This window comes from Alligator sinensis, unplaced genomic scaffold (assembly GCF_000455745.1).
Source record: "Alligator sinensis unplaced genomic scaffold, ASM45574v1 scaffold1621_1, whole genome shotgun sequence".
NCBI classification, from domain to species: Eukaryota; Metazoa; Chordata; order Crocodylia; family Alligatoridae; genus Alligator; species Alligator sinensis.
The window spans coordinates 63,192-81,691 of record NW_005843006.1 but is presented as its reverse complement, the minus strand read 5'-3'; the positions used below and the strand labels follow the sequence as shown (position 1 = coordinate 81,691).

The 18,500-nt window shown below is 42.1% G+C and overlaps 1 protein-coding gene across 1 annotated transcript in view; it reads right to left on the bottom strand.

Moving 5' to 3' along the window:
- Nucleotides 1-18,500, bottom strand: part of DENND1B (DENN domain containing 1B) — a gene marked incomplete at its 5' end in the record, with an annotated part of 194,116 nt that overhangs the window by 139,457 nt on the left and 36,159 nt on the right. The window contains one exon of the mRNA XM_006036702.3: nucleotides 3,610-3,729. Coding sequence (XP_006036764.1) covers nucleotides 3,610-3,729 — 120 coding nt within the window. The remainder of the gene's footprint in view (nucleotides 1-3,609; nucleotides 3,730-18,500) is intronic.

Sequence of the window (18,500 nt, the reverse complement as noted above, 5' to 3'; positions counted from 1 at the left end):
CAGGAATCTAACTTCTAGTAATCAAATAAAACTAAGGAAACCGCCTTTCCGTAGCTAAATGTCTAATGTCTAGGGGCTACTTTTCTGTCTGGAAAATTGACACAAAATGTGTAAAATTGAAACATTCTGCTTCTAAGGGATTTGCCTAAAGGAAGAGTGAGAATGCTTCAAGCATGGTTTGATTTGAAGAACTACAAAGGCTTACCATATAAACCTGTCTTCCTTATTAGAGTATTTCATTTGGAAATGTAGGTGACAATTTTACACTCATAAAATTTCATTAATCAAGTCTAAGGCTGAACATTTTAATTGTACCCTTTGCATGTCTCAGTGTGAATAAGGTCAACCTTATATCCAGTCAGCAGCAGGAAGATTTTTTGACAATATTTTCAGAATATCTGAAAGTTTAACAATTTAGGTGTCCAAAATTTAGAAGAATCACACCTTCTGTACCAATTAAAAATAACATTAAACTTATTAGGCTAATTCAGCTGTGAATTTGCAAACTGAGCCTTCATACAGAAAAGTGAATTTGGAAAAATAATCTAGTAGATGGACACAATCAGATTTATTTAAAACATACTCATAAGAGGATACCCCATTGTTCTTGTGTATTAGAGGGTACATTAACTGAAAAGTTCAAGGAAACTATGCACACAGCAGGAATCCACATTGTGAGCCCTACAAAGCAGTCGTGTTGTTTTAAAGAGCCCTGCAAGGAATCTCACAGAACTCCTGGGGGGAAACCCAACCATTTTTTTTTTCTGGCTGTACTATGTGGATGGTTACTTACCTACTTGTAATGTTCTCAGGGGTTTGACAATTGTAAGCAGAACCTGTACAATCTTTTATTACAGATTGTGTTAATGTACATTTTTGTATAATGGAAAGATGTTGAATTTTACAATTACATACATGTGCCCGTACATGTACACATTGGAATATCTTTCATTGTACCAGCATAAGGAAAATACACTTAGAGGTGTAAATATCTTATAAACGCTGATAAAATATTCTAATTAGAGACAACTCTGCCTATACTATTATGCATGCACCAAGAAAGATCCCCCCACTTATATAATGAGCATTCATATGTGCAAGGAGAGTACCTCTTCTACTATTTATTCTCCAATTTACATCATGATCTTGTGGCTGAAATGCAGGACAACCCTGATTAAAATTTCAGAGAAAAAATGAATTATGGGAAGGAGGGACCCATGAACCAGAAGAGACAGTCACCCACAGAGAACTTCAGTCCTTGCTAAAACAGGGCCTCAGGACAGGCACCATCATCCAGGCACCTAGCAACTGCACCCCAATAACACTGCTTCACCAACCAGATTAAATTTGGTTACTATAGCAGATTAGGACTGGCTAGAATATGACATGATGCCATCGATACAAGGCTATTGTATATTCTTTGTTCTATTTTCCATTCACTAATCTGCCCAGTATCTAAAGTTTCTTTTCTTTTTTTCTGGCCTAAACCCTCATGAGCTCTCCTGTGTTTAGTTAGATATTACCCTTTCAGTTCAGTCAGTAGTCCCCAGCTCCTTCTGCCCATGACCTTCTCAAATTTATCCTTATTAAAGCCGCTGGCAGAAATCTTTAATAGAACATTTAATACTTTTACAAACAAAATTATTACCTTTTAGAAGAACAGCATTAATATAATTTTTTAAGTTAAACAAACATGTATTAGGGACAGCCAGATGCAATCCCAGTAGAAATCTGCTTCTGAATCCCAGTGAGTTTGGTCACTGCTAATAAATCGTGGATGCATATTAGTATCCAATCTGGTGTCTACCCTGCATCTATCAGAAACACCAACACATTCATTTTGTTAGACTTTCAGCTTAATCTCAACCTACTGTTAAAGTAAATGAAATCTCAAATTTATGAAGCATACATTTTAAGTATTAAGGAATACTTAATACAATTGTCTTACACAGCCTGCTGCTTTCACATCACATTTCATTTGTATAAAGGAAACAACAGAAAAGCAATACTCATTCTGATGAAGCCATTTCATACCATATCAAATCTTTCACAGCACTATCTTCTAGAAACCAGGAAACAGCAGGAAAAGTTTTCCTTGCACTCAAGTAGTATTTTTCCCCCACCCCCAAGAGCTTTAAATGAATGAGTTACCAGTCCAGAAGTACAGTTCTATAAAAATGGGCACTGCTATATCTTTAACACTACATTGTAAATTTGAGATTGTCACAATAGAAGTAAGAAAGGCAATGTTTTTATTATGACTTAGTGAAAAATTATAGCTTGCCACTTTTCATTTTCTTAGTTATTTCTGCAAAGTAGCAGACCATTGGCCAGATCCTCAACTGATGTATATCAATGTACTTCCACTGAACTCAGTGGAGGTACTCAATTTATACAAGCTGAGGATCTGGATCCATCTCTTTTTTTGAAAAGGAGACAAAAATAATGCCACATGTATTTTAGCATGAACATTTGGGTGTCAATAGCTGATGACAGATTAGAGAGAACTCAGACAAAGGGAGGAGCACGTACAGAAAATGTTTGTTTTTTTTTGAAGGAGGGAATTGGAACATGTGCATATGTTTTCACTGAGCCTCAGCAAAACGTAACAGAAAAGTATAGGAAAGAACACTACTCAGTATATTCCAACCTCATGCTCCCAAAAACCAAAGAGGTGTATTTTTTAAGTGATTTTTCAAAAGAATTATAATAATTTCCATGGGAAAGTCAGTTAATATCTATGATAAAATGTGGACTTGTTCACATTACTTGTTTGGACAAAGCAGAAAGTAAAACAGGCAGCAATCATCTCATGCTTCCCCACACACATGCGTGCATGCACGCACAGACACACACACCCATTTTTGCTTATTATTTTTGAAGTCTCCAAAAAACATCATTGCAATACATTACAGTCTTCTGAATACCCCAGTAAAGACCAGGTGAAATATTTTCCGTTAAAATATGTTCTCTATGTAAACTTCTCTACTGCTTGCTGTACTTTCTCCCCTATACATGTTGGTAGGTCAAATAGTTTTCTAGATACGTTGCCCAACTTCCAGATACCCTGTTTCTCAGTTCCTCTTCATAGGTTGCCTGGTTCCCTCCTTATGCTTCAGGATACCCAACCCCCGGTGATGGCTGTAGTGACCCGCATATGCACATATATGGGTGTGCAATTGTCTCAGGATGCAATTAGGATTCTTAGCACTGCCTTAGGAGTCTTAAACCCACCCAGTAAGCCGTATCTAATCAGTATTACTACTTCTTTTGCAACTTCTCATCTGCTGTTATAAGAACCCACATTACACACCAACCCAGAAAAGCTACATGATATTACTGTATTTCTTAAATTTCTTGTTATTTAAGCAGAAATATTTATTTAGTGCTAAAATAAATTTCATAAAAGTAGTTTATTATTTTGCCAAAACTTAATAGTTAATTTTATTACTGAAAAGGGAACCAAAACTGTAGACAAGTATAACTAAGTATTAGAAGAATTTCAAGTCATTTAAAAGCCCCAAATCATTTTAAAGCACAACAAATATAAATCTAAAACATACAATTGCACAGAGTAAGAAATCCCAGTTTTTTCTTATATTCACTCACCTCAAAATACAGAGGCAGGCCTTCCCTCCTGATGTCAACCGGCAAAATCCAAACCTTTGTTTACTTTCAATGTCTGTAAGCACAAAGGTAAAGTGCTGTCCTACTTGGTTTTGGGACACCCTAAAGAAATTAAACAAAACATGAAAAAGGCAAAATTAAATATTCTGAAGTGAGATGCAAAAGTCTCAATGATACATATACTTTAACCTGTAACAGTGATAACTATACTTTTCTTGGGAAAGAACAGAGCAGCAGCATCAACTTTGAAAAATGGTAATACAGTGATATATTTTCATACATCCTGGAAGGAAGTTCACTATTGGTCCTTATCTTCAAGGTACTCAGTGACCTGGCCCCGGTTATCTAGAAATCTGTCTAAAGCTCCATGACAAAGGCCTGGAGTATGTTTAAAGGTTCTGCTGTTTGTTGGGGTGTGTTTTTTTTTTCTACTTTTGGCCCCCCAAAAAGCCCCAGTACAGATGGTGTTCACCTGCAAAAAAGACCTTTGATCAAGAGGGCTATTTTCATTTGGGAAATTGTTTTAAATTGCACCAATAAAAGAACTCTTTTGCTGGTAAGAGCTTCATCTCCACTGTAATAGATAACTAATTTAACACCTATCAGTTTACCGAAGGGTAAAAAAGACATAATGGAACTTTTTACTACAAGGGTAGTGTTCACCTGTGTAGGAGGCATGTACACGCATGTGCGCGCGTGCGTGCGCACACACACACGTTAGTTAGAATACCACTGAAGTTACAAAATCAAGCATTCAAAAGTCAGGAAATGCTATGAAACATCAGCTGCTGTTACCTTTCCAACATGTGAAAGGCTCCTAAGACAGAAGTTCTTGCGTTTTAAGACAGGAAAAGACGAGTTAAATGGGCTTTGAGCATCTCAGAGTTATGCCTTTCTGGCCAAGGATAATCTCCAGCTCATGTTAGGCAGCTCATATTCCAATAGCATTAGCCTATTTGGTGGGATGAAAACGAACTGGAAGCAGTCCTCCAGCATCCCAGGATATAGCACTTCCGGCACCCCTACATGGACTATGTTGAGGGGACCAGGAGACATTACTTATGAAGAAAGACTGAGGGAACTGGGCTTATTTAGTCCAGAGAAGAGGAGATTGAGAGAGTCCAGAGAAGAGGAGACTGAGAGGAGACTTAATATCAGCCTTCAACTATCTGAAGTTGGGTTCGAAAGAAGACGAAGCTAGACTGTTTCAAAGGTGGCAGAACAAGGAACAATGGTCTCAAGTTGCAGCAAAGTTAGTTTAGGTGAGATATTAGGAGGACTTTTCTCACAAGGAGGGTAGTAAAATACTAGAACAGGTTACCCAGAGAGGTGGTGGACGCTCCATCCTTGGAGGTTTTCAGACCCCGGCTAGACAAAGCTTTGGCTAGAATGATCTAGTTGGGGATGATCCTGCTTTGAGCACGGGGTTGGACTACATGAGTAGTCATCAACCAGGGGTATGCATACCCCAAGGGGTACTTAAAAGGTCATAGAGGGTACGCAGAACTGATGTGGCCGATAATGTGGCTGATAAATGTCGCGTGCATGCAGGCAGCCAAGACTGCAGCCTGGCAGCATGGAGAGTAGCTGGATCTGGCTGGTAAGTCTGTTGTGAGAGAAGGGGAGTGGGGGGCGCTGATCGATGCCCCAGTGGTGGGAGAGGGAGTGAGTCTGGGGCAGGGTCTTCCCAGCCGGGGCAGTGCGCAGGACTGATCCATGTGGGGGAAGGGCAACTCCCGCTGCTACGCGCACCCTTGGGAGAGCATGGGGGTTGTGTGCCCGAGACCTGCATGCGGAGCAAGGGCAGGCTGCTGTTGTGAACTGGGGCTGGGTCAGTGCTGGGCTGATCCCGGTGGGGGTGTTGAGCTGGGCTGTGCTCAGGGTGGACGGTGGTGGGGCTAGGGGGGGAGAGGGGGGCAGGGGGGGCTTGTGACTGCGACAAATTCTGGAGTGGCTGCAGCCCCTCCTGTAGCCCCACTCCCAGTGTCACCACCGCCCACCCAGAGAGCAGTCCAAGTTGGGAAGAGTTCAGCGCAGCCCTGGCCACAGTCTGCAGCTACAGCTTCGCCCGCCGCACCCAGCACGCAAAACTGGGTGCACACGCGCCCCTCCCGCATGCCCTCTCAGAGTGCATGCAGTAGCAGGAGCTGCTCCCCTCATTACCCCCAATGAGCTACTCATGGCTCCGTTCCAAGCTCTGCCCCAGCTGTGCAGTGCCTATCCCTGCCCAAGCCCCAGCCCCACTACCATCCTCACCGTGGGGGCTTTGATTTGCTTCCCCTCCCCACTCCTTAAAAGCAAGAAAAAACTATAAAGGGGTACATGAGCTGACACATTGAGACAGAAGGGGTAAACGTGTTAAAAAAGGTTGAAAACTCCCGGACTAGATGACTTCCTCAGGTCCCTTCCAACCCTAACTTGTATGATTCTATGATTAATGCCCCTGACTGGCAGATAATTAGGGAGACCTGGAAGTGAGCTGGTGAACCATGGGGATGGGGGAGGAGGGGAGGTGAGTCATAGGGGCCAGAGGCTGTACCCTAGAGACTGGGGGGAAGATGAAGGGAAGAGGCTGGAAAGTGGGGGAGCCTGGCAGCTCCTAGCCACGCCCCTTCTCCCCAGCCCTCTAGCAGCAACTCAGAGCAGTGCATGTCAGAGCGGGTATTATGCAACTGCTCACAGCACGTGCTAACTAAATACCGCAGAGTTAGCATATTAAAATTGTAATGTCTAACAATACTTTAAGGAGGGGGTGTCTTCTTCCCTTTGCACAAAGGGAAAATCACAAAAATCAACTAGTACGACTTCATTTTCACAGACATTTGCCATTCTTTTCCCAAAGGATGCTGGACAATATGCAGTACAATTTTAAAACATATATAATGTATCACAACTCACAAAAGCAAATAGAAAACTCATTTTAACATGTTATTTTAAGCATAATTAGTGCATCTATCCTGTGTATACCCAAAGCCCTAGATAGCCTGTAAGAGATTACCTTAAGGAGCATTCTCACTATCTGCAACCATCATGTAATCCATGCTTGCCTGATCACTAAAACTCTATTCCCCATTAACAAAACTGAAGATAATAGTGGAACAATACCTTTAAAAAATGCTTCCTAAAGAAAAATGCTTAATCTCAAATCTAGCAGTCTTCAAAAGGAGCTGCGCAAAAAAAAATACACCTTTTCATCCACGTTTTCCCAAATAATTAAGACTTCAAGGCCCGTTTGCCTTTCCTGTGAATCACTTGCTTCCATCAGATTGCAAACAAGCAGAAGGATCCACCTTTCCGAACCAGACTGCAGAATCAGAGTTTAAATTTTTGCATTAATTTTGGGATCCTAACCAACTATTTAGAGGAAAATCCATAGGAGGTTTTCCTTTTCTTAGAAACAAAATGGGCCAAATTTCAGCTTTAGAGAAAATAGTCCAATAATACAGCAATTGGCAAGGTTGCCAACTGTCTATAAATATATAGACAGACCATAAAAACAAGCCTAAATATACCTAACTATAAAATCTGTAAAGAAACACTGAGCTGTCCATAAAAAAAAAAATGAAGTAACCAGAGCTCGACTGAAGATCCCTCACCATAGGAAAGCATTGAAGAACAAACAGATCCGAGCAGTGATACCTGGTGAATGAGTAGAAGTGCGGCACCCTGCAGGAAGCATTTCCTCAGGGCTCTGTAGACTGTAGCCCCTCCCTGACAACAATGTGCTGCTGCTCTGTCCCGTCCTGCAACACTCCTGCAAGCAGGCGCACAGTAGCCTCCTCTAAGGGTTCATGCGGGGACGGGATGGGGGTAGGAGGGGTAGGCTGGTGGAGGCAGCGCAAAGCAGAATGCAATTGGGAGCATCATGGTGTGGGGGTGTATAGAGGACCCCTGGTGTGGGAGCAACATAGTATAAAATCATTGCTGCAGTCAAGCGGGGTTGCAAAATGCAAGATTTTTTTAAACTGATAATCTGCAAGCTTTTTTATTGACAACCAAACTTTTTTACTATTATTGGTGTTGAACCCTAAAGTTGAACCCATCTTCATCCAGGGCCTAGCAGAAAGATTACATTTACATTATGTAAAACATATACCAGTAAAAAAAGTTTAGTTGTCAGTAAAAAGTTTGCAGCTTGTCAGTAAAAAAACTTGTCTTAGGTTGGCAACCTTGTTTTTTTGGCTTTTCTAAATGTCAATAATTCAAACTAACTACATATTTTGAGATTACTTAGTGTCAGCATATATTACTAACACAAAAAGTATTGGTATTTCAACTTGAATTTGTGCATCTACTGTATACCTTATGCTATGGGAAATTCTCAGGCTGCTCTGATTTGGGGATGAGGTCAGCTGACTCCAATTAGTCTGATATGTTTGGCTTCTTTGGTAACTTGATCTCTACTTTTGAAGCTCTTATCCATTCTCTATGCTACTACCAGAGCCTAATGAAAGATGGCTGCTGCAAGCTCTCTTCAAGGTGATAAATCCCCTCATGTAAAATATAAGCTATTACCTATAGTTAGGACTGAGTTTAAAATTGCAATTTCACATTTTTCATAGAAATCATGAAAATAAGTGATTTTCACAAAAAAATGTGATTTAAAACAAAATGCCATGATATAGGAGTTCCCTAGCAAGTGGCCATATCATAGCTTTTCACTGCAACAAGATGGCTGCTGCAGGAGTAAAGCATTCCCCAGCCAGCAGCAAAAGCCTAGCAGCTCAGGGAAGGCGTTGCTAAAGGGACAGTGGGAGGAGAGAACTTGGGAATGAGTAGGGGAGGGCCTGTTTCATTGTCTAGGTGGAAAACTGGGGCACAGGGGTTGGAGGCACCTGGGGGCTGCCTTGGCAGATGGCCCTGGCACCGGGTAGGGGAAGGGCTGTTTGCTCCTCTGGGCAGAAAAACTGGGGTACCAGGGACTGGAGGCAGAGGGAAAGAACATATGTGAAGAGGAGCAAACAGTCCCTCCCCTACCAGGTGCCAGGGTCATCTGCCAAGGTAGCCCCTAGCTGCCACCAACATCCTATGCCCCAAGTTTTCCTGCCAGAAAGAGCAAACAGCGCCCCCCCCACCCCCACCCCCAATCCATCCCAAAGCTCAGGATGCTTTCCGAATCCTGCAGCAGCCATCAGCAAACAGGAGCAATCAGGGGGCACCACAATCTGGGCATGAAAATGGCGGCCCCTGCCACAATTGTGCCATGATATTAGCAAGCTGAGCCCGTGATTTAAAGTAGGCCCTACCTATAGTTCTACACTTCATATTGGAGAACAGAGTTAACTAGTATACTTGTGTTTGAAAAAAAAATGTGCAGTGTTGGCTGAAAGTAGCTAATTCCAGCTGAATAAGGTTCACAATTCTTGACCTAAAAGAACAGATGCAAATTGTTACATATTCTGTCATTGACCTTTTATTCACTCTCACATTCCTTTTTTCTGCTTTCCTTTCCATATGCAACTCCTGCAATGCCTACTTATATTTAATCTTAGTTTAACAGCAATAAATCATTAAATAGTGGAGAATGTGTATAAACACCTATTAGCTCTACAGAATACAAAGGGCTCTTTCAGGGTCACTACAGTCTATCGCATGAATAAATCAAGTTTTTAAAAATGTCTAAATACATATTTACATAATACTGAAAAGGCTCTTTGGACTATACTTTTAAAGATCTTTATTCATACTATAGTCATTATAGAGACATAATTTTAAGGCTGCCTTGAGATCTGTGGTTATGGTGGGAATTAAATCCCTTCTTCACATATGAGAATTAGTGTGTATCATCACCAAACTTGCACCATTTTATATAATAATCAGAATTAATTCTCTAGTTACATGCCAATCCATTTAACAGTTTAAGGAAGGGAAGTTATTAATGTTAACAACTTCTTTAGCTTCTCAACCGGCTTGTGTTTTAAGCAGACAGATTAGTTAAACTTCCATGAATGGGCTAGGATCTGGGAATTTTTTTTTTTTAAGAGAATATAAAAGAAACCTATTAACATATTTTATTCTATCTCTGTCTATTAATGCCAAAGAAGCCAATAACTAAGCAATAAAAGAATCCAAAGGAAGGCCACACATATGATTAGAGGTCTGGAGGACAGGCCATATGAGGTGAGGATGAAGGACATGTGACTGTTCAGCCTAGAGAAGAGAAGACTTAGTGGGGACTTGATGGCAGCCTATAAGTATATAAGAGGCGAACATCAGGCGTTAGGAGAGCATCTGTTCAAAATAATGAACAGAAACTGCTAGAAGATTGCTTCAGATTGGACACAAGGAAAAACTTCTTTACGGTTCATGTGTCCAGAAAATGGAGCAAACTCCCCCCAGAGGTGATACAGTCACCTACCCTGGAGATCTTCAAAAGACAACTGGACACGCACCTTGCTTGGGTCATCTGATCCCAGCAGTACCTCTTCCTTCCTGCCTAAGAGCAGGGGGTTGGACCTGATGATCTCATGAGGTCCCTTCCAGCCCCTAACTTCTATGAATAATCAGATAACGGCTTAGCCATTTGCACATTGACCTTGCTTGTACTTCATCCAGAAAGGTGCTGAAATGTGTTTAGAACATTAAGGATTTCAATTTCCCCAAACTCCTAGGGAGCTGTTCTAAATAAAGAGATGTAGGAGCTAGAGCTAAGGCTTGAAACTGGTCAATGAGGTAGAGACCAGGTCTTCAGCCAACATTCACATTTGGGTCCTCGATTCCTAAGTAATTCCTTTCCCTAACTGCAGTCTCAGTCCCAAAAGTCCTTTGTCCTGCAGCTCGAATCTATGCTATAAGTCTAGACCCATGTGCTGCAGTGGTATAACAATGTGTGGACAAGCACAATGGAGCTGAGTATGGCACCTTGCTTCCTCATCCCCCCTATCTCCACCCACCCCTGCAACTGACTTTCACCTTCCCTGCTCTGGCTCCAGCAGAGCGGAAGGTAGAAAGGTGGCAGCAGCATATGGTAAAAGACAGGGCAGAGGTTCACTTTTGCATGGGGGAGATGCCCCCCCACTTTTCCACAGAAAACCAGTGTTTTTTGGCCATTCAAAACACACTGGCAACAAAAGAAGGGGGTGACACCTCCAGCTCCTCCTGTATCACAGGCCACCACTATTTTCTGTGCCCTCCCTGCTGCTAGAGACAGAAAAGTGAATTGCAGGGTGCAGGGGGCTACACTACTGCCTAGGATGCGATACTGGCTAGTTAAACTTCTATGTACTCCCCTCCATGACTCAAATCTGTTTCAGCCTTTTCTGAGTAGTTTTTTTTCACAGTTTCCTCCCCAGAAAGAGGAGCCTAAATGCAGAAAATTTTTTTAACAATCTCAGAATATGCAAATGCCTCAAACTAGGAAATACCCACATAAAAAGTTAATTAGAGTTCAGATTAAAAAGATGTATTTTCAATTACACAAATACTGAAAGCAACCACAAGTAGGCATCTACTTAAACCATGCTAGCTACCAGTTATTTTCAGGTGGTCATCACACTTATAGCTGCTGATCTCAGATGTTCTTGCAGTGGGTGCCATTTTTATTTTGGTCCCCTTATACCACTCACTGAAAGCCTGGTGGCCTCTCCAGCCCTTACTGCTTTTTTTTTTTTCTTCTGGCAGACATTGGCACATTTAACGCCCAAAAACAGCCACTGAAAAAATGGCCCCCACCACTGTTAGGGGCAGGGGGCTAATCTGAAGCAGCAGGAGCCAGCGAGGGAAGGGGTGGATTGCAAATGGAAGGGGGGATGACTATGGAATAGGAAACCAGTATAGAATAAGCACTGGGCTCTCGATTTCCACTCCCCTCCCGCCACAGCTCCCACTACTTCAGTTTAACCTGCCCAGGTCTGTACAGTCTCCTTCCATGTCCCCACTCCCACCAAACAGTCACATTCTCCAGGGCCCCAGGCTGGCTTATCACTGCAGCCTTGCCTGACCAGCCAATTTCCCTTCCCCTCCCCATCAGCCTAAATAAAAGCACATTCACACCTCATTAAAGTGATGCTTCACACAATCCATGGCAGAACTGTGCTTTGCTTTGTGGACTGTCTTTTCACTCATCCTGATCTTAAGAACAGCAGCCAGCCTCCCTGTACTTAATGCACTGTCTCTTTAAATTCTCCTGGTTTTCCCATGCTGCCCAGTGATTGGGCTCATCAGCATGCTGATGGGCTCAATCACTGAGCTTGGCTGGGAGACCCTGTATTTTCCCAGGGGCTGCAGAGGATGGTTTCCTGCACTTTCCTTTGCTCACTGCTTGCTACTCCTCATCTCCAGTAAGTATTTTTTTCCCTTTTTCTACCCTCCTCCAGGTGATTTCGTGCCAATTTCGATGGGAAGGGCATTTTCATGTTCTTCAGGGAAAGTGGGGGATTTCCTGCTTCCCCCCCCAAAAAAAACAAAACAAAACGCAATTTAAGTAGATCTCTATGAATAAGGAAAGGTAATTCTGTCATTTATTGTGACCCTTTGCTTCTTAATCCATCTCAATATATGTTCCGGTAACATAAAATAACTAACTTGGATCACAACTTTCACTTTGATTTTTCTTACATTTGTTGACCAAATGGAACTTACACAAAATATAACATTCAAATTTCACACTAACATTTTCTGTATATGTAAAAGAATACATTACTTGGTATGACTGAAGTATTCAAAACAAACTATTACACTTAGGTTAGGAACAAATGTTGTGTTTATCCCTGGACAAACTGTGTGCTTATGTTTGCCCCCGAACAGAAATGTCCCAAGATTGGCATGTACACATATTGCTGGTCCAATCAGAGTTCAGTGAGCAGCTGAAGGCACTGCTACTTTTTTATCATTGATTTAATGATGGAATTGATTCAGGTGCATTTCGCGATATCCCAGGACAAACTGATAACGTTTTATCCCATGAACCTTTTTTTAGGTTTTGTCTTGGGACAAACCACAAAATGATTTATCCCAAGACAAATGTAACATCTATTTGTAGCCCTGAACACTGAACAGCCACATTCCAATCTTATGTCCAACCAACTGCACATTGCTTCTGCCATGTAGTTTCTTTCCTTCTTTTAAACTTCAATAATAGAACTCTTGCTCCTTTATGATTATGGAATCATTTGCTATTTGTGTGACCTTGACAAAATACTTTTCTAAAGTCCCCTGTATGTTAACAAAGTACATTATAACAAAATCTCTGGCTATGGACAGAGGTAGAAGGGGAAGTTGCATCTCAGGAACAGGCATCAGTTGTTATGCTATAACCGTTACCTCTGTATCCTCCCATAGCAATTACACATGAGATAAATCACTGGAAACATTTCTGTCAGTGAAACAGTGTTAGAGGTGCAATGGTTTTGCTAAACTTCTATTACTAAAGGAGCATGCTGACATAACAGTTGCATCATGCAGTTATGGATCAACCATCTATTTTCACGACTGTATAGGTGTTGGTCTCAATTAGTTTGGAGGTTTAACATTCCAATTTCCACAGTACAAAAAACTTATATGATCTTCTGTCCTAACCAAGATCCTCTATATATAAGCAAATAACACATGGCCTTCATTCACAAGGCATGCAGGTACATACTATTTGCTCCTATACATGTGCGCAGAGAATGCTCCAATGTGCTAGAAACTCATCGAGTCTAATCAAGTCTGCTTGAGCACAGAAATTGTAGCCTTCCATGTCACGTGTATCAGCAGTGCAATGCACCCCTGCACTGAAAACGTGGTGGCGGGGCGCTTTGAGCTAAAGCTCATCGAATGTGTTTTATTTCAAACATGTTCGATGAGCTTTACCTCAGAGCACCCCGCCACCATTTTTTTCAGTGCGGGGATGCACTGCACCGCTGATGCATGTGACATGCAGGCGCTTTTAATTAGCATAGCTCACTAATTAAAGCACCCAGCTCCACATCCCGCAGTGTAAAAATGCCCTAGCTTGTTACTAAGGTCGGACTCAAGGATGTAAATTTTTCTGGAATGAGTTTCAGTACGGGTGGAATGCTGCATATAGTGAAATCATTTTAACTCTGTATTTCCTTTTAGTATTTATTTTAGTAGTAACTGAAATGTGCTTTCACAACTTACTTCTAAAATAAGTTTGTCAACATGGAATAAATTGAACAGGTACATTTAACAAAGACTCTAAATCCAATGATCTCCCATAGCCACTACCTGTCATGCTTCTAGAAGACACCTGTGCTTCTGCATTCACCAATTCCTACAGCGTATGCAAAGGAAAAGAGCTTTAACCTCCACCAGAAGAATGAAAGTGACATCATCTTTTACCTTTTCATTTGTTGAACCTGCTAGGTCACTGGGAAAAATGTTCTGCACAGGAACCCAGATAGATTAGTGATAGTCTACTGTTACTGGGGAATTCTTCTTTCTTATTGTGTACTGACAGGAATATTTTGAATGCCTGGTCTCCAGCACACACTTCCCAAGTGATAAAGCAAGAGCAGCAGCTGAAATTAATGAGGTACATTTCACTGTTGCTTCACTACTCCTAGCGATACTTCTGGGAAAATGCTACCTAGAAGAGCACATCTACTGTGCATTCTTCTTTTGGGATGTGTTCTACAGAAGGGTGTAATGGGACACCTCCCCAGTCCCCATGCTACAATCTACCCAGGCGCACACACTGATCGGAGAGTCCACATGGCTTACTCAGGGCTAAGTATAGACAGTCAAAAAAGCCCAAGGCTGAATCAATTCAATCTTTGCAGGCTAGTCTAAGCTGCGTAGAGTGAACCGATAAGCAAGTGAACAGGCATTCACTTTTGATTCTGGAAATGCAGCCATGTGCCTGCAGTGGTCGAAGCCAGAAGCCAAGGGGCACTAGAGCACACCTCCCTGCTCGGCTGGAGGAGACAGCTTGGGCAAAGGCTAGACTGCCCACCCTGCAAGAAGAGGTTTGCAGGGGGAGGTGCAAAGCATCCTGGGATGCTGGGGGACTGAGAGTCAACTTGAGTCTGGAGGGGATCTGAGACAGAAGCTCAATGAACCAATTTAACCTAAATCAGTTTAGTCTGATACTACATCCATCTAGGTTTATCTTAAATCAGTTTTTGGCCATTTTGAAAGTGGTTTATGTGCACTGAACTGCTGTTGTTTCACAGATCTGAACTGGTTTCTGATCACTTATACCAGTTTATGTGTAATTTCTGTCCCTTTACAAAAGACCTGGAACTCCTAGGGTCAAATGAGTAAACTCATGAGAGCTTACAGGCATATGGCACATTTTTAAAACCTTTCAAAACATAAAATATTAAAGGCATAGCCATCTCTAATGAAATTAAGGGTCTGACTTACATGAACAATATTAAAACTCAAAATAAAGACTAAAATGGATCTGCACATCATGCCATTATGTCCTTGTTTGCTTTGACTTTGAGGTTTTATGCAAACAGTATAAATTAAGTTTTGATCAATGATATTTAACCTCATTATTTTATTTACTTTTGAAATATACTGGCTTCACTTTCCCTATCCTTAATATTTCTCTGAGAAGTCCAATATGCTTTCATATAATAATAATAATAACAACAACAACAACAACAACAACAAAGCTGAACTGTGGAGGGAAATGGATTATATTCTACATGAAACATGTTCTGTTCTCTTCACTGACTATACAATAAGTTTATGAAAGTGAGTTGATGGAGTAGCTGAGACTGGGACATGGACAACTAGTTATCTGATACTCCAAGAGATAGCTAGGAGGCTGGGATTACTGAAGCTTCCAGGTCTAGAAAAGCAGCTTTAGTGATTCTCAGCGGCCTAGCAAAGGCTCCATAACCTTTACATTTCAGAGGTGTACTACAAAACAGTCTGGTAGCAGAGGTTTTATACCAAGAATAGCCCACAAGAACAATCTAGAATTTTTGAGCAATTATAAAATAATAAACTAGTATATACATACATACATTGCAGAGTAACAGGCCACCCACTCTACACCCATCTAGGGTTGAGGCTAAAGTTATCTGTTTATACACATACCAAATCTATTTTTGTTACTTGGAATCTAATCCATTTGATCCATGTTGTAAGTGAGCTAACAAAATGATGCATGTGCACACAGCACTGAAAAGTCCCTAACTGAATCTACTGCAAGCCCTGAATCAAAGTGGTATTGTCCTGTTCTGTTTACTCATACGAGTGGGTATTGTGAGGAACAGCCTCTTCGGTTGTCTTCTTCCTGGGCTCATGAAGAATTAAGACCTCTCTTTTGGAAATTTCCAGTGTTATCCTATTGCCTTCCTTCTTCAAGACTCTCATATCCAAGACACACAAATGCACTTGTCTGGGGAGCCACAGTCTACAACAGTGGTTTCCAACCTTTTTAAGTAGGAGATCACCTTTGGCATTTAAAAGGAACCCAAGATCTACCATGTGCCACCGCTGCTCCCCCCTCACCCCCGCCAAGCAGGTAAGTCTGTGGGGATGGAAGGGGGGGATGGCAGATCGAGGCAGAGGGAGAAAAAAATATTTGGGGGCACACCTCCCCAGCAGGTAAGTCCCACCTGACTGGGGCCCAACTCAACTTACCCCTGCTTCTGCCTCTGTGGCACTGTCCCTCAGTGGGGTTCTCGATCTAGCCCCCTCCCCTTCCGTCCTCCATGGACTGACCTGCTAGGCTGGGGTGCACGTGTGCACTCAGTCCCCACCCCAGCCTCAGATAGACTCCAACAGGCTCCAAGATCTACTGCAAGAGGTTCTGAAATCTACCGGTGGATCAAGATCCACTGGTTGGTGACCACTGGTCTACAAGCTGCTCCCAAAACATTAACAATGACCACAAAAGGCCCTCTGAAGTGCACTAGTTTAAGCGGATACGGGGAGTGTCTACACATGCAAGTAAACTGATCCCAGATAAAATGCAAGTAAACATGCAGGGAAGCAGGAGAAGATTAGCTGCTAATGGCACCAAACCATACCCACTTCCTGGGGCACTGCGATGGGCCCCTGTCGCCTCCAGGGAGGGCTCAAGGATCTCCCAGTGCCAGCTCTACAGTTGCAGGGCTTGGCCTGAGAGATAAAGATCTCCCAATGCCAGCCCCACAACCATGGAGCTGGTGCTGGGAAATAAGGGTCTCCCAGCCCAAATCCCATGACCATGGAGCTCTGGCTGCTCCCCAGTTGTGATCTCAGAGCAGGGGACTTGGAGCTCCCTGCTGCCAGGGCAGGGAGACATAGTCCCTGCCTGGGCTCTGGTGGCAGAGCCCAACCCGGCAACAGGCAGCTCCCAGGGGTAGAGAACAAATCTCCTGCCCCTGGTGGCCAAGTTGACTGGGAGCAAATTTTCTCCCAGTCAGGTGTCTACACAAGCACTACTGTACAGTTACTAATCTAAAGTAAATTTGCTACTTGCATTTGCAGGTAGTATATGTACTCATGATTAGCGAGGTTTACTGCACAGTAAGCATGTGCACATGTAGATGCACATGTTTACTACTCAGTAAGCTATACTACTGTGCAGTAAAGCATCTCATGTAGATGCATCCACTGTGAACCCCCATGAGCCTTTGCTGGGAAGGTTGGTAAATACATTGAATGCATGCATGCATAAACAAACAACATTAGTAATAAATTTTCTATATAAAACATTGCAATAAAAGACAAATTAGACTGCAGGACTTCAACCTTTACAGACTTTCCTTGAGCTGTCCTCATGACAAAATCAGACTGCCACAAAAACTTGGATTAATATTTGTTCACAACATTCTGGACAGGTTGAAAAATATATGTTCCAACTGCAAAAGTGAGATGCAGAGTCAGTAGAAGATCACACAGCAAATCTGCAACAGAGGCAGAAATAGAATCCAAGTCTCAGATTTCTTTCTACTACCTTAATTACAGAACCATTTTTCTCCTTCTGTCTGACTCTTGCTTCATTGTGAAAACCCACAAAACATGCACAGAGAATAAGGCAAGACTCAGTCACAGTACATTCTTTTTTCCCCTCTCTGTCCACTTTGTGCACTCAGTTAGGCAGGGGTCCTCGGGGAAAATGAAGTAGCATGTGATCATGTAATCAGTGCTGTGCAGGGCCTCTTAACTGTGCTTTTCAGAATTGGAAGGCTTACCTTTGTAACTTAAACATTTCTTTTTTAATTTCTATTTAAGTAAGCAAGCAAAAAATGTCCACTGTATTCTACTAGAGTCTCAAGATTACTCCATAATGCAAAACATACACGATCTATAAGGCAAGAGCTTGTACCTCATTTTATTTAATGCTTTTCTTTATTATATGGAAATAAGGATCCTTCTGACACATCTGAATGCACCTTTTAAAATTATATTATTCAATCCCTCCCTTATGAAACCTAAAATTCCATTCTATTTTAAATCCACAAATGCATATCCAGAGATATTCCTGAGATGTCTTCTTCCAATCGAAATTTCCACTCAGTTTCATAACCATGCTTGTGAATTGCTAGTGGAATGTTGGGAGATAATTTGTTTTATGGTTTAACACTGGTTCTCAATCTTCATTGGACTCGTGGCACCCCTCCAAAACTCTCATGAATTACGTAGTACCCCATTTCAAAAACTAATTTATATATTACATTGCTTATTTCCTTGTAGAGGGACCAGGCAGTGGGGATGAAGGATCAGCCAGGCAGGGACAAGCCTGAGCTTGAACTTACTTGCTTATCTCTTTACATGTTGCGGTACCCTTCAAAAATCTTGCAGCACCCCAGGGTGTCATGGCAGCCTGGTTGAAAATAACTGGTTTAACAGAATCCCATGTATATAGCCAAGTCAAGTCAGTCCCAAGGCCGCTGCAACTGTTGGATGCTGTAACAACCCTCCTCCACTAGCCCCACCCAGTCCCTAAAACCAGTTTCCCAGCTCTTCTTGGGTCTATATCT